This window comes from Podarcis cretensis, assembly GCF_951804945.1.
Source record: "Podarcis cretensis genome assembly, chromosome: 13".
Lineage (NCBI taxonomy): Eukaryota > Metazoa > Chordata > Lepidosauria > Squamata > Lacertidae > Podarcis > Podarcis cretensis.
Window position 1 is genome coordinate 19,293,750 of NC_137182.1, and position 19,551 is coordinate 19,313,300.

The 19,551-nt window shown below is 44.8% G+C and overlaps 1 protein-coding gene and 1 long non-coding RNA gene across 4 annotated transcripts; one reads left to right on the forward strand and one right to left on the reverse strand.

Moving 5' to 3' along the window:
* Window positions 1-1,788: 1,788 nt before the first annotated feature.
* Window positions 1,789-15,391, reverse strand: SNRNP70 (small nuclear ribonucleoprotein U1 subunit 70). Of its 2 annotated transcripts, none has more exons than XM_079949807.1 (10): window positions 15,249-15,391; window positions 13,857-14,013; window positions 13,656-13,718; window positions 13,384-13,438; window positions 13,121-13,185; window positions 11,828-11,890; window positions 11,451-11,532; window positions 4,465-4,566; window positions 3,303-3,390; window positions 1,789-2,737 (listed from the first exon to the last, which is right to left on the reverse strand). In XM_079949807.1, the coding sequence occupies exons 2-10, from the start codon at window positions 14,001-14,003 to the stop codon at window positions 2,047-2,049; spliced, it is 1,356 nt and encodes a 451-aa protein (XP_079805933.1). In that variant the 5' UTR covers window positions 14,004-14,013; window positions 15,249-15,391; the 3' UTR covers window positions 1,789-2,046. The 2 variants fall into 2 exon arrangements, with proteins under 2 accessions (XP_079805933.1, XP_079805934.1); XM_079949808.1 differs by having other exon boundaries at window positions 1,789-2,701; window positions 15,249-15,390.
* A 110-nt stretch (window positions 15,392-15,501) lies between these two features.
* Window positions 15,502-18,436, forward strand: LOC307201115. Of its 2 annotated transcripts, XR_013832555.1 has the most exons (3): window positions 15,502-15,597; window positions 16,221-16,374; window positions 17,357-18,436. It is a non-coding gene; the product is annotated as an uncharacterized lncRNA (long non-coding RNA). The 2 variants fall into 2 exon arrangements; XR_013832554.1 differs by having other exon boundaries at window positions 16,221-18,436.
* The last annotated feature ends 1,115 nt before the right edge of the window (window positions 18,437-19,551 follow it).

Sequence of the window (19,551 nt, forward strand, 5' to 3'; positions counted from 1 at the left end):
CAACATTCAAAGAGTATCACTGCAATCAGCACATACTTTAAGCTGCAGGCAGGTATCTAAACAGGACTAACCGATGCAAGGCAAACTCTCTCTTGGTAGCCCTTTCATATGGGATAAAAATGTTCTCTAGCAAATAACTCAATTTTTCTCCAACAAATGAGCCTGCCATGGTGGCAGGCTTCCCACACAAGAGAAAAATAGCATGGTAAACAGCTCAGACACAGACCAGCAGATGGGGCTTCTAAGCAAGAGTTCCACAGCCCATGCTTATAGCCGATATTTCTCCCACACACTCTGCTACTGTTCCAGGCATCCTTATGCAATTCTCTACTCCAGAACCAGTTTAGGCTAGCAGCTGTATGCAGCTTGCCTCCTTGCCAAATTCTGCTTGTAGGAGCCTGCCCTCCTATTAAATTAAGCTGCAGCAGAGATTCAGTACGCGAAGGACGATGAGCCATGAAAATGTCTACTTCCCTAAACGAATGATATTAAGACCCTGCAAGAAAAGTAGGCCCCTTAATACCTTAATACCTCCATCTCAGCCTAACCATTCCTATTAGCAGATATATTTTGTATTCAGGGGAGGTGGTAGCAAGGGCACCAAAAGCCTTTGATTCTGCTCGCCTAGTGTAATCTACTCATCACCAAAGCTTTCAGCCGCCACCTCTAGGCCTTACTGCCAAGCCACGACTCCAACTTCTGAGCTGCCCAGTGCTAGCAGGGTTATGTGTTCACTAGGGTTTCCTAGAATCTCTGCTTTCATATGACTAAAACAGGATTCTGGGCCTTACCAACACAGCTTCAAAGACATACTTGAAAGTGCATGGAGCAGTACAGTGGTACCTCGGATTAAGAACTTAATTCGTTCTGGAGGCCATTCTTAACCTGAAGCTGTTCTTAACCCGAGGTACCACCTTAGCTAATGGGGCCTACCGATGCTGCCGCGCCACCGCTGCGCGATTTCTGTTCTCATCCTGAAACAAAGTACTTAACCTGAGGTACTACTTCCAGGTTAGCGGAGTCTGTAACCTGAAGCGTCTGTAACCCGAGGTACCACTGTACTGGCAAAGATCTTGAAAGACAAGAGGGCTGGCTAAAACATACCCAGTGAGTTGCAGGTGTAAATCTTGTCCCCGCCCTTGCCTATCACTTAGAATAAATTATTAAAAATAATTTTAAAATGCATACTTCTGAACATACAAATTGTGACAGTCAACTTTTCTTAGTGTAAAATCTGGATTACTTGGACACAGAACTAGTTTCTTTCAGTAGAAAATATACAGCCTTGACAACACTGGACCTAGACTTTCTTCCTATTGCTGGGCTCCAAATTAAATTCTCCCAATCCTTGGCTTTTATCCACGACAAAACCTAAACTTCGTAGAGTACCTTCCTCACAGATGCCCTCATTAGGCAAAGTCTAAATAAACTTGAGCTTAATTTCAGTGCAGGGATGAACCCTGCTTGCCTTTTTCACCAGTCCCTTTTGAAATACTTCCTCCTAACCTATTTTTAGCATTTGGTCACTATCTTCCTGTTATACCACTCCTATAACTGAATTCACAGAATGAAGTTCTCACTGTCTTTCGGTTCATTTCCAACTTCTGCTGCCTCCCCCTTACTTTTCACTGCAAGCAAAAAGCTGAATCATTACTCCGTTACCAGAAAAGGTTCCAGCAACAGTAATGCGTTTGACATATAACCAAGACCTTCTTTGTGGATCTCTGAGCCGCCGACAACCTGGAATCCAGCAGAGCCTCTCTTTAAACATGTCAGTTCCAGACACACTTCACATGGAGAAGAAAACATTAACACTTTATTCTTGTTTAAAGAAAAATATCCAAATACACAAGGGATCCGTGGAAGGTTACATGTTAAGAAGAAATGGGGTAGGACAGGCAGAACTGAAACAGACTTACCCTTCTAAACAAAACCAGTTAAAATCAATTACATCAACTGGCTGATGGGGCCTCATTGGTTAGGCAGCCCGGGAGACAAAAGCCTCACCTGACTGGACCACACGGGGCACGGAAGCGTCTCCATTCATCACTCCATTGGGGGCTCAATCATATATCCATTCTCAGTGGACAAATAGCCATCAGCTGACTGCATGGATTCTTGGTCCAGGAACATATCCTGGCTGGTTTCTTCCAAGGCCTCTCCCATGCCATTGTCCTGCCCCCTCTCTTCCCGTTTCTCCCCTCCCCGCTCCCCCCGCTCCCGCTTGTGCTCCCTGTCACGGTCCCTGTCTCTGTCCCTATCACGACGACGCTCTCTGTCACGATCCCTGTCTCTGTCTTTGTCGCGATGGCTGCGCCGCCGATCCCTCTCTCTATCCCTGTCCCTGTCCCTATCTCTGTCCCTGCCCTTCTCTTCCCCCACTTCGGGCTTCACCTCCAGCCCATCTACGCCCATCTCGCCAAGGGTGGCCTCATCAGGCGGGGCCTCAGCCACTTCTGGCAGTTCTTCCTTCTTGTCTCTATCCCGGTCCCGGTCCCGCTTGCGATCCCTGGAACGGCTGCGGCGCTTGCGCTCCCGGTCTTTATCCTTGCTGCGCTCCCGGCTGCGCTTCCGCTCATCTTTCTCTCGGCTCCGCGTCCGCCGCCGGCGCTCCCGGGATCGGCTGCGACGGCGTTCCCGCTCTTTGTCTCGGTCTCGGCTGCGGTCTCGGCGATCCCGCTCCCGTTCGCGGTCTCGATCCCTGTGAGCCGGGGTGGTGATGAGGGGACAGAATGTACTTTCTCAAATGTCAAGTAATTGTCTTTAACTACTACTTTGGCACTGTACAACACAAGAGGAAACCCATGACTGAACATGGCATCTATACAAGGACACATCTGCACTACAAACCGGTTTAACTGTCATGTCTTCCATGGTCCAGCATTATAAAAAAGCAACACACAATAAAAGGCTTGCAATCCAAACTACCTTAATCACAGAATCTGGTTTAATACCCTTATCTTTACAATCAAGGGGGGTGGAGGTTGAGACAAATTATACAAATCTATTCAAATCTGTCCCATTTTGTGTGTATTTAATTTTTAAGAGATACAAGAGGAGGGTCTGGCTGCAATTGAGAAATGTTCTAATTTTAAACGCTAGGATATTTGCTTTTGACTTTAAGCCTATAAGCCTTCTGTACATTTAGCACACAGTTGGTGCTAAGTAATACTTTGAATGGGAGCTGCCACCAATCATTCTCTTGTATTAGAAATGAAATTCCTACAACAGTATAACTTTTTGAGGGGAGAGGGAGAATGGCAGTGATACCGCTCTGTTCTACTTTATGCAACTCAACTCACCTTTCATCGTATCGGGAGGTGTCATCCCGGCCTGAATGTCTGATGTTGACGTCAGCACCTCCTCGCCGGGTGCCACCGAGACCACCACCTGCAAAGGAGGGGAAAGATGAAGAGTTTGGATTTGATATCTGCTTTATCACTACTCAAAGGAGTCTCAAAGCAGCTAACATTCTCCCTTCCCTTCCTCCCCTACAACAAACACTCTGTGAGGTGAGTGGGGCTGAGAGACTTCAAAGAAGTGTGACTAGCCCAAGATCACCCAGCAGCTGCATGTGGAGAAGCAGAGACGCGAACCCGGTTCACCAGATTACGAGTCTACTGCTCTTAACCACTACATCACACTGACAATGTTGGGTCTTTCCAAGCTTCTTCACAGTTAGAAGGCCAGGGCTGGAAGAAACATCGTCCTTTAGACTTGCATGCCCAGTGTGTGCTGTTCTTGTTCTAATATATCTTGTTTAAATTGAACTCCTTTGAAACCAGAGGGAGGGAAAGGATCTCTCCTGGTTTCTGAGCCACATATGCAGTGAGAACAATTTCTCCTGCCTCGCAAAAAACATACAGAAAGCAGACCTTGCCAAATGGAGGGATCAGAAGGAAGGATGAAAGCACCTTGGAATGGTTCATGTTCATCTTTCCAGAAACTGACTAAGAGTTGACAAGTACCTCTGGCCCAACACAACCACCTTCAGAGAAAACATCAACAGATGCCTATCCAGCATTATTTTGAAAACTTCTCAAGCACAGGGGATTTCTCTACCTTTCAAAAGCATTTCTCCACTGGCAAACAGCTCCCACATGTAAGCAGGTTTTCAAAGAAACGTTTAACTCAAGTCTACTTTCCTCTAGTTAAGACCTAACCAGTCTTGGCCCACCCTCAAAAAACATAGGGAATAGCCACTTTAAGTACACAACTCCCTATGTTTCATTTTCCTTCTTTCTGGGCTGGACATATTTAGTTCCCTCAGTTTGTCTTTTAGATCTCCACTTACTAAATGTCAACTTCCTTGGTGGCCAGAATGCAGCAGTCTAGCAGCCCTGATGTCTGCCCCTCAAACCCCCCCCCGCCCGCCAAGACTTCTTGGGGCTTGCAACTATCGGGGACAAGGGTGGGGCAGAAAAACTGGCAGCAAGCATGGTATAGCTCTCTGCACACACTTACCAAGCCTGCGTGGGCGCCATCCCTTCACCGTGCGGCCTCTCTCTACATCCACCAGCACCCGCCTGCCATCTATTTTTTTTCCATCGGCGTGCTTGTAAGCCGCTGCAACAGATTAGGAGGGGTATCCAGGGGGGAGGGGAGGGCAAAGGGAACTGCCATTATCCGGACTGCACATCAACAAGCCCACCCGCCCCCAAAGACATGTACCACACACAAAGGATTCTGAAGGAGGCTCCCATTGGCCCCGCTGCCCCGGGCGAGGGATTGCTCCACATCTGCTTGGGAAGCGTTGCCTCAAAGCTCGTCCTGAACACAAGAGCTTGCCTTGATTAAAGTAGCTGGGCAAAATCCACATCATTGTGGGAATGGGGGGGGGGTGAGGGTGGGGGACACAACCGGCAAGTAAACTTTATGGGCTGCCTGACCACAGCTGCCCCAGAGCCCCAGAGTTGTGGAGCAATCCCCAGCACCACCTCACAATGTAGCCCCCTGGCCTCTGCTGCAAAAAGAAGGAAGGTTATTGAGCAGTCAAGACTCACGCTACATACATCACTTGCCCAGAAGGAAAAAGGCTGGGTACAGACAAGCAAGCCCTCCACCCCAGCCCTCCCAGCAAACCTCAGAGTGGGCCAGGCTCTGCTGCTTATTTGTACCCCCAGCCAGCCAGTCCCAAGATTGGCCATGCCCCCAAACCCAACCCAAAAGCAAGAGTTCCTGCCATCAAAATAAATAAATAAAAATAAATGGGGGGGGGGGGAGAGAAACCAAACAGGTGAAGGGGAGGGGGGAAGAGGGATATAGAAATGCTTTATAGGTTACAGGGGAGTGAAAGGTCTGGTGGGGAAGGAAGAGGGTAGTACGCACAAGGAAAAACACTCAGGGAACTGGCTGGCACCCTCGCTCAACTGGCTCAACACTCCCAGCCCACTTTAACCCACTATTCCGCCCCCCACCCTCACCCATGCCGCTTTCAAACCCACTGCAAATCTCTAGGACGACTTTAAGGGGAGAGGAAATGTTCTCAAGCCACTTGCTAAAGGAAGGGTGGGCGAGCACAGCTAACAAGTAAAAAGGAAATAAAAGCATTTACCTGGAGAAACTACTTACAAAACCATTGCAACTTTTAACTCCTCAAACTCACTGCATCGGGCTGCTAGCGCTGGGGCCCGAGGCGCAGCTCCCCCCTGCCCGGGAGCCCCCGGCTGGGGCGGTATTTTGGGTTTTGCATTTTAGCTGCTGAGCCGACCTTCCCTGCCTTACCTGTCTCAGCAGCGGAAGTCGGACACTCAGATCCCACCCCACCCTTGCCAGCCCCTCCCCAGTCCCCCCAGCCTCACCCCACTCCCCAAAACTACACAAAACTCTAAAGAGCTTGAAGATAGTTTATGCCTTAAGGGGTCCTTGCAAGCTTTGTGGCTCCCACGCGCCACCACTCCTCAAATATACTAAAGGCACCTATATGTGGTCAATAATGCAGGCGTGGGCAGTAGGTCCCATGGTCAGTGAAGCAGCTCTAGACACTACCAGAGGACTTCAATCCACAAATTTCTGAAGTATTCCCTTTTAAAAACATGCCCATCACCAAATTCAGAGAGCCAAATGTTGCTATTGTTTATTATCAGTTATCAAAGTGCTGGGTATCTTTTAAAAAAGAGAGCAAGATAGTTGACTGTATGTCTTTTTGGGGACACTTTCAGGAATGAAATTTTACTTTTACTGAACATGCACAGTTCAAAAGAGTAGGGGAATGTGTGTAGAGTTATTTTTAGATAAAAATGCTGGGGCTGTATTTTGTTGAGAAGCACAAAAAATTAACTATAATGGTTTAAAGCTAACCATGTGCATAAACTGTGCATTAGAGAAAAAATAAACACATTATCCTTAAGCATGCACATAAAAAAGGTAAAAGATAATCTCTCTCTTCGATGTGGGTAAATAGGATTTTCCCCTTCCTCACTCATGCATATATGCTCAAGGAGGATGTTCTCATATACGTAACTGGAAAAAAAGGGTTGAAATTCCCTTCTTATAGAAACAAATGGCAAAAATCTTCTGATGTACATACATTTAATGGGAAAATATTACTTCAGAAAAAAAGACTTGGAAGCTCTCCATTTCAAGCAGAAGGTTCCGTGAAATAAAGAAAAAGTACTGGCTCTAACTTATTATGGCACAAAACATTTTCACCTGTTCTGATTTCACCTGTTCTAAATCCTGATGCAACAGTACACAGCAGAAAAGCTCTGATTTTTTTTAAAAGTCCAAAAATTGGTTTCTTTGAAGGAGGATGTATTTTCCAACGGTCTGCCATCCCCCTAACCTTCATTTAAAAAAACAGAACAAAAAGTGGAGATTGTTCAGCTACTAGAGAAAGCTGTGGAAGGCGGAGCTTGACAAGATCTTCATCGTCAAGTCAGGCTTTGTCCAATGACCAATGGCAAAGATGTCATCCTGGGCCTCGAAGCCCTGAGAATCAGAAGCCAGTCACAGTCTTGGGGCACGATGACAGACCACCACCCCCTACAAATTGAGTCTCCAAGTTAGCCTCATGGCTCATTTCCAAAATGGGCAGCCAGTGGACCAAAGTCAGCAAGGAGCAGCGTCCCTGCCCCCCATATTCACCACCATTTTATTGAAGATGGGAGACGAAGATGGGCCTTTTCTCCAGTGAAGAGGTCAGTCCATGGTTGGGCGAGTCCCAGATTGCTTACCTGAAACCACCCTCTGCATTGCATCTTACCTTCCTGGGACGTTTTATAATTAAGCACAATGGCCCTAGCATAAAAATCCCCAAGCTTTTCTCAGGGCGTTCAAGGGCTTTGAGCACCAGCAGCAGCTGATATGTTGGGGAAGCTCACCTAGAACAGCTCTGTTGTCACATTACAGTTAGGCCTGAAAAGTTACTATTTCAAGCCCTTTCTGGTATCCCATCAATGACCAAGCCCTGGGTTTTCAAAGCTTTTCAATGCCAAGTTAGACCTTCAAACTTTTCTCTCTAGGAGAGGCCAGTTCACACGTTACTCTGGATAAATTGGTGAATTCATTTTTTCGTACAGAAATCTCACCACAAAGAGATTCCTAATAATTCTTCATGCTTTCATGTGCTTGCACAATTAATAAGAGGCAAGGACACGCAGGGTGTGCATTTCCATTCACTGTACCTCTCTCATCCTTTTTATAAGGGCACACCTTTATGAGAACAAATCAACAGAGAAGAATATATAAGGAATCCCTCCATCTTGTGACAAGATTGCTATGTAAAAGATGAGTATGAGACTCTCTGTAAGTAGCACTTACTTATCAGAATTTGGCAAAGTAACACTCTGCTCTGGATTGCTGGAGACACATAATCGCAATGCTGGGGAGGGAGCTTTCAGAATTTACCAAGTCCCTCAAGGAGCCAACAGCGAACACCTGTTAATCAGCACACTAAGCAGTTTATAGCTCCAATACTAAACTCACAGGCACTCTTGTTTTTTCCTGTTCTTTAATAGATCCAAGGGCAGCACTTACCGCTTTTCCCCTAGGATTCAGAGGTCAGCAGTTAAGTTTCAAGGGCAAAGGTGGGTTTTTCTTTGTTTAATTAACTTCCCAACCTTGTCAACAGTGCCCCAAAGCAAAGCAGAGGTGGACAGTACGTGCACATTGGCCTTTATGGTTTGCTATTTAGCGATATACTGCTGCCTTTGACATTCTAGATCTTGCCTTGCAGACGATGGCAAGCTGAAGGGCCCCATCTAAATCCTTATTAAGTTTCAATACTCCAAAGCTTAAAGGCCTCTGACAGAACACATCCTTCCAAAGTAAATACTGGGAGGCAACAGGATGGTCCTTTTCAGGTTTAAGTCCTGAATTTTACCAAGCCTCCCCCCACCTTGGCATTCCTAGCTATAGTCTGCATTAGGCAGGGTTGAGGGCTCCAAATACTACACAATTGAAAGATCTAAGCTAAAGGAGCCAGACAGAAAAGAAGATAACAAGAAAGAACAACAAGGTATGTGTGATGTCTCTGAACTGCCTTCTCTAGCAATAATTAGGAACCCAGCAACAGTGGTATAGTTGCCTGCTTGCATGTTAAAACCCACATTGGGGGATCAACGATTTAGAACCTCTGTTGAGACAGACATCCCAACCGTGTCCCACTTTGCAGGTCCCATTACGGCCTTGGCAAGCCCTGCAAGGGTAGCCAGAGGAATTACTCTACATAGCTTTGTGCTCCCACTCTTGCTAACTACCCAACCACCCATCAGCTTCCTAACTAAAAGCAGAGCTCAAATATCCTCAGTCCTGGTTCCTATCAATCGAAGAGCACAGGCATAAAAATGCACTCCCTCCTAAGAAACACACATCAGCCTACTCAGGGATTATGTACATTAACAGGAGCATCAAAAGATATTTGCCTCCAAGTTTGGCCAGGGGCAAGTTGCAGTGGCTCATGGTAAAATATTGTTAGTCAATGCAATTTCTGTACAGTGGTGCCTCGCAAGACGAAATTAATCCGTTCCGCGAGTCTCTTCGTCTAGCGGTTTTTTCGTCTTGCGAAGCAAGCCCATTGACGGCTTAGCGGCTTTTAGCGGCTTAGCGGATCAGCTGATAAGCGGCTTAGCGGCTTAGAAAAAGGGGGGGGAGGAAAAAAAACCCGCAGGAAGCAAGCCCATAGGGAAATTCGTTTTGTGAAGCGTCACCAAAACGGAAAACCCTTTCGTCTAGCGGGTTTTCCGTCTTGCGAGGCGTTCGTCTTGCGGGGCACCACTGTACCTAGAGATAAAGCAGCAAAGCCAAAAGATTTAAAATGTAAGGCCCCGTGTGTCTCAATCTGATTCAAGTGACCTAATAACTGGGAAGAATCCTCCATTCCACAAATGTACAATCTGTTAAAACTCTTAAATTCAAGAACTGACTTAAGTGGTAGTTGATATAGATGTTTGCTCTCCCCTAATACAGCTGTGCAAATAATTGTTCAGAGGATGGCTTTCCATTCATTCCTAAGCTTACCAATACCACTCTCACTGCTACCAGTCACTCCACTGCCCAGGCACCTAGTCCGGGTGTCTGTCCAAGTAAAGTGAGAAGACAGCCAGGTACACATGCTTTATGATGCTACCTTGTTTTCAAGATAGAATAATGGAGCTTATATGTGAGTGGCTCTATCCCTCTGGCACTGCAGGTGCTTCTTTGGGCAATTCTCACTGGCCACAAACATCAGGCAAGTGCTAAATTACAAAGCTACCTTAATATGCTGCAGCTTGCTTTTATTTAAGCTAGAATGTTTAAGAATGATGTAGTCTGGGGTTTCCCCACCTTTCCAAAGAGGACTAACAGAGCCCAGTCCTTTCCAAAGAGCACTAACACAATCTAACCCAGGTCTGTCAGGATATTTGGGAGCCTCGTATTAGCATCAGATATTACCATCTCTTGTGTCTACGCTATTAATGTAAGCAGTGATTGAAAGTGGAAAGATTAACATTCTCATGGCGATTTCAGAAAGTGACCTCAAATACTGTGATGCTTTCTTATGTGTGTTAATGATTGAGAGGAAGCATTTTGATCTAGCCAGTCTGAAAAGGACTGAGGAGCCCCTATCTACTTGGGGCAAACATAATAAAATGATATTTTTGAAATAATTCTCACTCGCCAACTGTTTCTGCCTGCGTTGTTTAATGATTGCCAATCCAGCCTCACAGACTGCAGAGCGTAAAACAGCACATGTGTGTCTTGGAGAGGGAGGGTTCACTCAGGATATTTGAGCCCTACTGGAGAGGGCTGACCTATTATTCTTCCCTCCCTCCCCATTATATTTATGCTGCAAAATATAAGGACAACAACCAAGCATAAGGAACCCATTTCTCCTTCTCCTTCCACACAGCAAGAGAACAGCGCAGAAGCCAGAAGAGAAACACATTCCTCTTCCTTCCTTCCTTCCCTCCACCCCACCTCCACACTAAGTCATGTCACCTAGCATCTGCCTTTGACCTGGCTTGTGTATAGAAGTGTGTTGGGTACTGCGGTTTCTTACCAATTATACAAACCCTTATACCAACCATACAATGAGATGTTGTAAAGGGGAAGCATAAGGATCAGCTGCAAGCCAGCAGTGGCAATAGCCATCAGAAAGGTGGCTGCAGTGACAATAAGAACACAGAATTAATACACCCCGCTCACAACACGCCTCTCAACAACAGCATCTTTTCAAAACACAGCTACAGGTCAAAGTTACACTTGCTTTAGAAGAACTACTTCTTCACAGCATTCATTCTCCCTCTTTAAAAAAAATTAACAGAAAGGAGATGGGCAACAGTTCAGTGTGGGGGGGCAGCCTTTATGACCCTGCTGGGTTCTGCAAGGCAAGCAGGAACTCCAGCTTGCCCAAAAAGATGCTGGCATGACTAGTTAATTGCCCACCCTCGGTCTACAGGGTTCCCCCCAACACAAGGGAATCTTGAGGGGTAAAGATGAGAGCTGTTGAACTGTTGCCTGTTACTTTAGCATACACACGCACACACACACACATTGCATTTGCAGCACCCCAGCTACGTTAATTTCTTTTTTTCAGAACTAGACAAAGAGATGGAAGTAACACTCTCGAAAGAGAGCAAGCCTACCTAGAGTAATACTGAGATTCCCAAGTCCAAACCCTACATGAATGACAAAATATATAGGGAGAAGAGGGTAAAACTTCCTCCCTTCTGGATTCTACTGTTGATGTGAATGGAAGGATTCTCTCCCCTGCCTCCCCCTCACTTTCTATTATTGGTATGACTGGAAGGGTCCTCACTTGGAAACCCAACAGGGCCAGATTAACGGAACTTGGGTGCTTGCCAAACCAAGCCAGGCTCCCCCACTCTGTACTTACCTGTTGGGGGGAGCCCAAGCCCTCAAATAACTCAAGGGCTTTGAAAAAACATGCTTTTGTAATTGAAAAACTAATTTATAAAAAGACAAAACACACAAATCATAAAAACATCCCAGAAAACTATTGTACTTACAGTGCATGTCACGTTCATGTTCGTATTCAATGAAGGCGTAGCCACGTGGCTTGCCGGAGTGCTTATTGTACACCATGTAGATCTGGAATGGAATTGAAGTGGCAGCAAGGGTTAACTGGTTAAATGTATAGCCCTAATACCTTCTTAGGACCCAAATGAAGTCCATCTCCTTATAAAACCCCATCACTTGAGACCACAAAGAGGAAAATGATGAGTACACATTCAACTCTCGGCTTCTTGGCTGACCATGCCTGCTATGGTGTAATTAAAGGGGTATTTCTGCAAAAAAAGATAGCTAAGTGATACAGGAAGCTCCAGATTCCAAAGCCTACATTACATTTTGTGTGAATGAAGCCTAGAAATTCCTTTCTACTTACTCTTTTGATAGGGCCATAAACTTCAAACTCCCGCCTCAGCTTGGATTCTGTTGTGTCATAGTTCTGCAAGGAAAGTGGGAAGTCAAATAAGGAGCAGACATAGAGATTATAACTGATAGAGTTGTTTTTGTTTGTTTTGCAGATATGACTTAAAGGATATAAACAAACTGACAGGCAAAAGATCACAGAAGCAGTTAAAGGTTTGCAGAAGAGAACCCATTTCCCCCCTCAAAGAGCAATATTATATTTGATGCAGACCACATGCTACACAATATGCACAATTTCTGAAATACCCTGGGAACCCTTCTGTTATTTTTTTCATTTATATGTGTATGAAATAAAACTTTACCAATCTGCATAGCTTTTCAGCCAGACTATTTGAATTCCAACGATTCATTGTAGCTCCAGATCCTTCCACAATTTTTTGCAATCACTGCCCTCATCAAATTAAGGTCCTAATTTTCAGACCATCATTATTATTATTTAAAAACAAATGCAATATTTATTTCTGTTATTTTTGTTAGCCTAGTTGTTTTGAAAATTTCCTCAAATATCTCATCCCTTATGACACGTCCACCACATGTTTGAAATACCCTTTGTCTTAAAACCTCTACAACATAATGCTGATGCATTGTTGTGAAAGTAAGAAAGTCCTAAGGGAGTTAATGATCATTATTGTGTTGTCCCAGTCCCGTTTCCCAGACTTTTCTTAACTCTTCAGGTGATTGCGTGTCCATTGTATTAAGAAATAATGCAAACTGGAAACTAGCCCTTTACATCTTTGTCATTTACTTCTAAAATTATCTTCTCATACTGACCCAGGTCTCTGGTTGCTTGTCCCATAATGTGGGGCAATCTAAAAGTAATCCTACTTGCTACCATGAAAGCCGCACAATGTTGGGATGGTGTAGTTAATGCTTCCACTGCTCCCTAGAGCCACATTCCCATGTAAAATTCCAATAGTTTATGAAGCTTAGCCCGTTTCTGTGATTCAGAAATGACCTGTTTCTCTCAAGAAAATCAGAATGACCTTGTATCGGGATGAATGGGGAGATCCCTGGCATGAGGGGTTCTTAGTGCTCTTTCCGTACTTTTAACACCACCTTAAAAGCTGTGCCATAATTTTTAACCCTGGTTTTTATAAGTTTATTTACATAGGAAAGTACTGCTGGCAATGGTGGAAACTGTTAAAGCAGCTGTTCGTTTCCATCTGTAAACTAACCTCTCCTACTGGTAAGGACATTAGCAATTTATTTTAAACAAAGTGTTGGCAGAAGGAAGAAGGTAACTTACAACTCTGGCCACAAAGAGAGTCTTGAAGGCATCTCCTTGAGCGTTGGGATCATTGTGAGGGTCCCCTGATTGGAAAAAGAGTAAGGTAACGGATAAGAAATGACGGAAAAGGGGGGTGTCATTTGTTCTTTCACACATGTGAACATTAGGCCCATCTTAAGAAGAATCAATGAAACATTGAATTCATTCATGGTTAAAGATCAAAAGTGGTGAGACTTTCACAAAGTTCATTCCTTCCCCCATTGCTCCTCTCCCTGACTTACACATCTTCAGCTCAGTCTCAACCTCTTGTTGCCGGCGCTCAATCTTCTCTCGCCTCTGCAAGGGAAGGTGTCAAGGGCAGAATATTACCTTCCAGTTCAGATTAACTACCTGAAGAAATACATCCCTTTGAAAGCAATAGGGACCCACAAACCTCAGCTTCTAAGGAAGAAAGCTACCAACAAACAGTCAAGGGTGGAACCCATGTAATCTAGGAATCCTGGATCAGAGTTACTGTTGCAATAACCCACAAATTGCTATGCCCTGTACATACCTTCCGTTCCATTCGTTCCTCACGCGTCTCTGCGCGGGTAGGTGGAGGAGCATCACGTGGGTCCTGTAAGAGAAAGAGCTCATTTTTAATAAAGGACAAAGTGTTGAAAAATAAAAGCTGCTCTTGCAACAGCCAAATTCTGCAGGCACTAGCCAACGTTCTAACAAATTACAAATCAGGCCAATTCTTAAAAGTACTTACCTCAAATTCTCGAATGTAGGGGGCAATGCCACTGTAGGGCTGATTATGGTGCTTCTCATGGGGTAGTTTCTCCAGAGGAGGTAGGTAGGGTATAGGATCACGGGGGGCAAATAACGCCAACAAATTTGGGGGCAGGAATTGCGTCATCTTGGAAAACCTGCCACACATAAGAAAAAGAACAGACAGTTTGAGAACAGGATAAAGACAGCTGGTGCAAACATTCCCTAAGAAGTTCTTAATATGGCACAAGAACTGTTAGTAATCTACATCCTTGCACAAATCAGTTAAAACAACAAAACACTTCTGAACATCAAACGTTGGAAGCTGGACTTATAGTACAATCCTATGTCCATTTACTCAGAAGTAAATCATACTAAGCTCAACCCAGTATCTCTCAGGCTCCCTCCTCCCTATACTACACCTCTCTTATCAGCTGGTGCAGCAGAGAGTAGTGTTGCAATGCTATACACACGCATCTGGAAGGAAGTAGACCCAGAGAATGCCACTGCTAAGAGACTGCTTCAAAGCAGGAAGTCCTGTTTTGAATCTGCTCCGATCTGAGGCCTGCTCCAGACATGCAGCAAATGGGTGGGTGGGTGGATGGGAAGGGGGTAGAGTGGACTGTACCATTCCACAGTGCAAGTGGGCAATTTATTACTGTCCGGTGCTCCTTGGGGCCCCTTCCCCCTGCGTACAAAACCACTTGCGAGGAGTGAAAACAAGCAAGCAAGTTTTACAGACCAAACCGCTCTCTCTCTACAATGCGCAGCTCTTCCCATCTCCGTTTTCACAATGCAGGAGAGCATTCAAAGAACGTGAGCGCACACATACGCACACCTGCAGTTTGAAGTGGCACAGTCCATTCCACCACCTTAGCCCTCCCCATCCCCGTCCCCCAATACTGCATTGGTAGAGGCCTCAGAAAGTGGCCTTATGGAGGGGGTGGGAAATAACCATATGGTGACCTACCTTGAAGGGCTGCAATAGAAGCAGTCACAGCACTTAAGTGCAGTGCTTTGAGAACGATGTGAATACAGCACCACAGTTATTACTATTACTATTATTATTATTATCATTCCAGGAGGCTCCTGGATCCCTCCCCCTCTTCACCCAGAATCACAGCCTCCCCTCTCCCTCCTTTTTTTGTAATCAACCTTTGCTTCTCTGCCTCCCTTCATAAAATCGCTGCCCTTTAACCTCCCCCCCTAAAAAAACACCCGTTATTCCCAAGCCCCTCCCCTCTGGCCCAACCGCACACAGACACGCGCGCGACAAACGTGGGGGGGGGTTAGAAATACACCACAACAACCCCACTTCTTCCTCTCACACAGCGCCCCCCCCCCACGGTTACTGCCCCCCGTCCCTGGGCCGCGACCACGCTCCCTCACGTACTCGCCGCCTCTCTTTCACTGCGGTGGGCCGTGGGCGCTCTTTTCGTCAGCTGCCTCGGCGCCCGCCGCCGCCGCCTCAGGCTGGGCCTAGTCCCTGCTGCCTCTGCGCATGCTCAGCCTCCAACATCCAACCAACCAACCAGTTCCCCCCCCTCCTCCAGTCAGCATGTCCAGATCCTTACGCGGCCGGTCCTTCTTTACCGCTTTTTTAAAAGCGCGGTGATCCCTCCGCGCGAGTTTTACGGTTGGAAGAAACTGAGGAGAGCTGCTGGTGGGGGAAGGGCGAGGGAAGTAGTCCTCTTAAGAAGAATAAAATGTTATGTATTGGCTGCGCTGAGGCCAGTTCGAGGGTGGGCGAAGGTTTGGAGTGTATCGCCTCGGGGCTATAGAGGGGAAGCTGCACATTTTGAATGTTTCTCCTCTGTGGAGTTTTAACACCCCAACAAAAACCCATTCCAAAGTCCATGTGGAATTTTGCTACTTTGAACCCTTCCTCCCGACGCGACAAAAACCCGCGCGCAGGAAAGCTTTCCTTGCTGGCGCATGTCAACGTGCCTGTGGTAAATCTCACGTGGAAGGGAGTTCCGTCGGTTATCTCTGGCCAGAAGGACGACTAGAAGTCATTTCGCCCAGATTTTCCTGATCATGTTGGATACAGAGGGCAGGGGCAATCTTTCCCCACCCTTAGATTTGGTGCAAGAAGCTGTTTTTCCGTTAGGACCACATAGCAAAAAGTGTTCACTGATTAAAGTAGGGTGGTTAAAGTTAGATTAAGGTGCAGTCTTGGGAAGAAAGCCACACTAAAGGGAGGAGCAGTCTAGTTTCTCACAAAAAAAGAATAGGACCTGTTCATTTTGCCTCATATCTCAGGTTCTACAAAGGCCAGAAACCCTTTTTTAAAAAAATATAATGGTACCTAGGAGCCAGTATAATGGTTCGAATGCTGGACTTTCCCCACTTTTGAGCCATGAAGCTCACAGGATGACCTTGAGTCTCTCAGCCTAACCTACCTCAGAGGATCGCCGTGAGGATAAAATGGGGAGAGGGAGAACCGTGGACACCACCTTTGCGTCTTTACGCCAGCAGTTCTCAGGGACAGGAGTTTCTATCATATTCATGGTGCCAGTGTAAGTAACAACCTTTGCTACATTGGAATGCTGCAAAATGAAAATAAAGATTCCATGTTCGTTCCTGCATTGCAGAGGGCTGGACTAGATGACCCCAGGGGTCCCTTCAACACTTAAGATTCTATGATTCTATGTCAACAGCACAACATCACCACACAACAAGCCCACACAAGGCAGCAGCTGCACATATATGCACATAAACACAGACGTGAACCCAAGTTAGGGTAAGTGAACAGGACAGATCAAATTTCATTTGGGGAGTAGGATAGTGTCTAGCAGGCAAACCAAAGCAATAACAGGAAAGGGAAACGATCACAATCATCATCATCATAAATTTTATAAATTTTATATATCCCATCCATATGATTGGGCTGCCACAGTCATTCTGGGTGGCATCCAACCAAAATACAAATAAAGCTTTTTAAAAAAATAAATAAAATCAAACATTAAAAGCTTCCCAAAACAGCTCACCAGAACCTCAATTACTGCACAGCAGTTCGCAGAAAGGAATATATCTGAAGTGAATTGACTGGCAGCAGGTGGCAGTGTTAGATAGTGAATGTTTCAGAAATATTCATCAGGAGAAGATCTGCCTGCTTGTGTAAGGTGAAAGAAAGCAGTAATACATAACTTTTCAAGATTTCTTTCCTTTATTGGCATAAGTTAAAACAGTAAAATCATAAAATTCATACAAAGTCATCCAAATACATTGCTAATCCAAACACAAACAATATATAAAAGACTAGATAACCACCATTGAATAAATCAGGCAACTTTAGATTTAGCTTTAAAGATTTAGGCTAAGTACCCCAAAACAATCTTGGTAGTTTTGAGAGTATCATCCCTCAGGAAATATTGGATTATAGACTCTTTGCAAATCAATATTTTGAGCTGTAAGGGAGTCGGTAGGAGATCTCTGCGATGGGTGTTGAGAAGAGGGCAATCCAAAAATATGTGATGTATTGGTGTTTTCTTATTACAGGAACAAAATCTGATCTGGAAGGAGATTTTTTGAAACCTTCCAAACAATACAGATGAGGGGAATGCATTTAGACGAGCTAGCACAAAAGCTCTGCTATACGATGGAGTATCTAAATTATAAAAGTAATTAGGCATTACTCCATGGTGGGGCAGCAATCCTTTTCAAGACTCCGAGGGATATGGTGAACCTGCTCTCCTTGCAATGTGGATGTAAATTGAACTCTGAAAACAAGTTAAGCCCTTGTCTGTTTTAACAATCCACAGTACAGTGAAAGGTGTGGCCATAAACAGGGCAGAGAAACAGTTTGAAAGTGTCATCTCCAGATACCCTGTTCCCCTCATGGCCTAAAACTGCACAGAGCAAAAGGGCTGAATGTCAAGGCTCACAGCATACTAAGAGCTACAGTTCTATGTAAATAGGTGTGATTGCAAGGGCACAACACAAAGACAACTGGAGGCCTCATGGATGATGATATTGTGCTCACAACCATTACAAATTAAGGAAACACAGCAGTCTGTGGTGTAGCTTGGATGGGCGGAACAGACCAGATTCTTTAGACCAGAGAAAGGGGTGCTGTGTGTGTAAAACACACCCAGAAGCCTTTAATCCTTTTTCTTACTGCCGGAATGGGGAACCTGTGGCTCTCCTGATGATGCTTAAAAACCACTTACAGACGTGTTGCTATGAGAAATTCACACTAAATCCTGATGCTTTTTAATTTTTTAAATTAAATATAAGAAGAAAAACAAACAATAACAGGAACAGACGTAAAGATCCCCAAAACCCTCCTGCCCACCCCTTCCGTCAATGGTACAATGGTACATTGTAATTATACAATGGTACATTGTAATAAATTCAAGTTTTCACATCAACTTTTGTTTCTACAGCATAAAGGGTAGAGCACAAAGTCTGAGCAGCAGTCAGTTCATCATTCACAAAGAAAGAAAAGTTATTTTTCCTGGAAGGAGATGTAGTCTGTAATTACAACATCCAAATTTGTAATGCTGCTGCTGATAATCAGTATGTAAGTCCAGTATTGTTGGTGTATGTAATACAGTAAATTGCCAAAATGCTGATGAATTTTGATGAGGATTTTTTAAAATGCAAAATGTAGAGAACTGAATTTTAGATTGGAAAAATTAGAAATTAGACAGAACCGAAACTTATCGATTCTTCCATCCCTTGCTGGCTGGAGTAACTATTATGATTAGTAAGCTACTGATTAGCTCATCCCACCCTGCACTGCTACTATTTCATTATCTGGGACAGAGGCTTTCAAACTTCCTTCCAGAAAAGCCTGGGCTTCGCTCAATGTTTATCAGGCTCTTCAGTTAGAAGACCGGTAATGGTGGCAGTATCCTCGAAACATACCTTGCACACCACTATCAAACTTCCATGCCAAGTGCAGCCATGGGAGAGAGCTAGTCATTGTCCCAGGATGCATTCTCAGTTTGCACTAAGCACCAGTAGTAGGGATAAGCGAAACTGCCAATTTCAGCTTTTCTCAGTTTCCCATTTTCCAATTTTTTCTTTAAAAAGAACCGGACTTTTTGAAGTTTGGAAAGTGATAGGGAAATGCATTGAAAAGTGTGGGGAAAGTGTAGGAAGATGTGCAAACACACTTGGCAAGCAAATCAGGATGAACGCAGGCTGAATACACATGTCGTATATAAACCCCTCACGCTGGCAAACAAATCAGAATAAATGCTCAATAAGAAACAGATACAATCTGAGCCCCGTATATGCTTTGTGCAAACAAATCAGGGTGAATGCTCAATAAATAGGTTGTCTGGAGGAGCTGGCTAGCAAAAATACCTGAATGTTTATACTCTCACTAGCATGAGGAAAATGCTTGAGGTGCATACATCATCATCACCGCTTAATATTGATAAATGCATCTAAAATATACTGGGTGTTGTACATGGATAAAATGAACAGATTCCTGCTTGCTGACTCACAATCGAAAACACATGAGACAATTTTGTATGCACCATACATTTAAAGCACATTTACAGCACATCTCCCACCCCCAATAACCCTGAAAACTATAGTTTACCCCACACAGAGCTATAATTCCCAGCACCTTTAATAAATGACAGTTTATTGCTTCAAATGTGCCATAAGTGTATGTTGTATACACAGTCTTAAGGAGAGGGGCAATGGAGAGAATGGGAAACCTTTGTATTTGTTGAGTG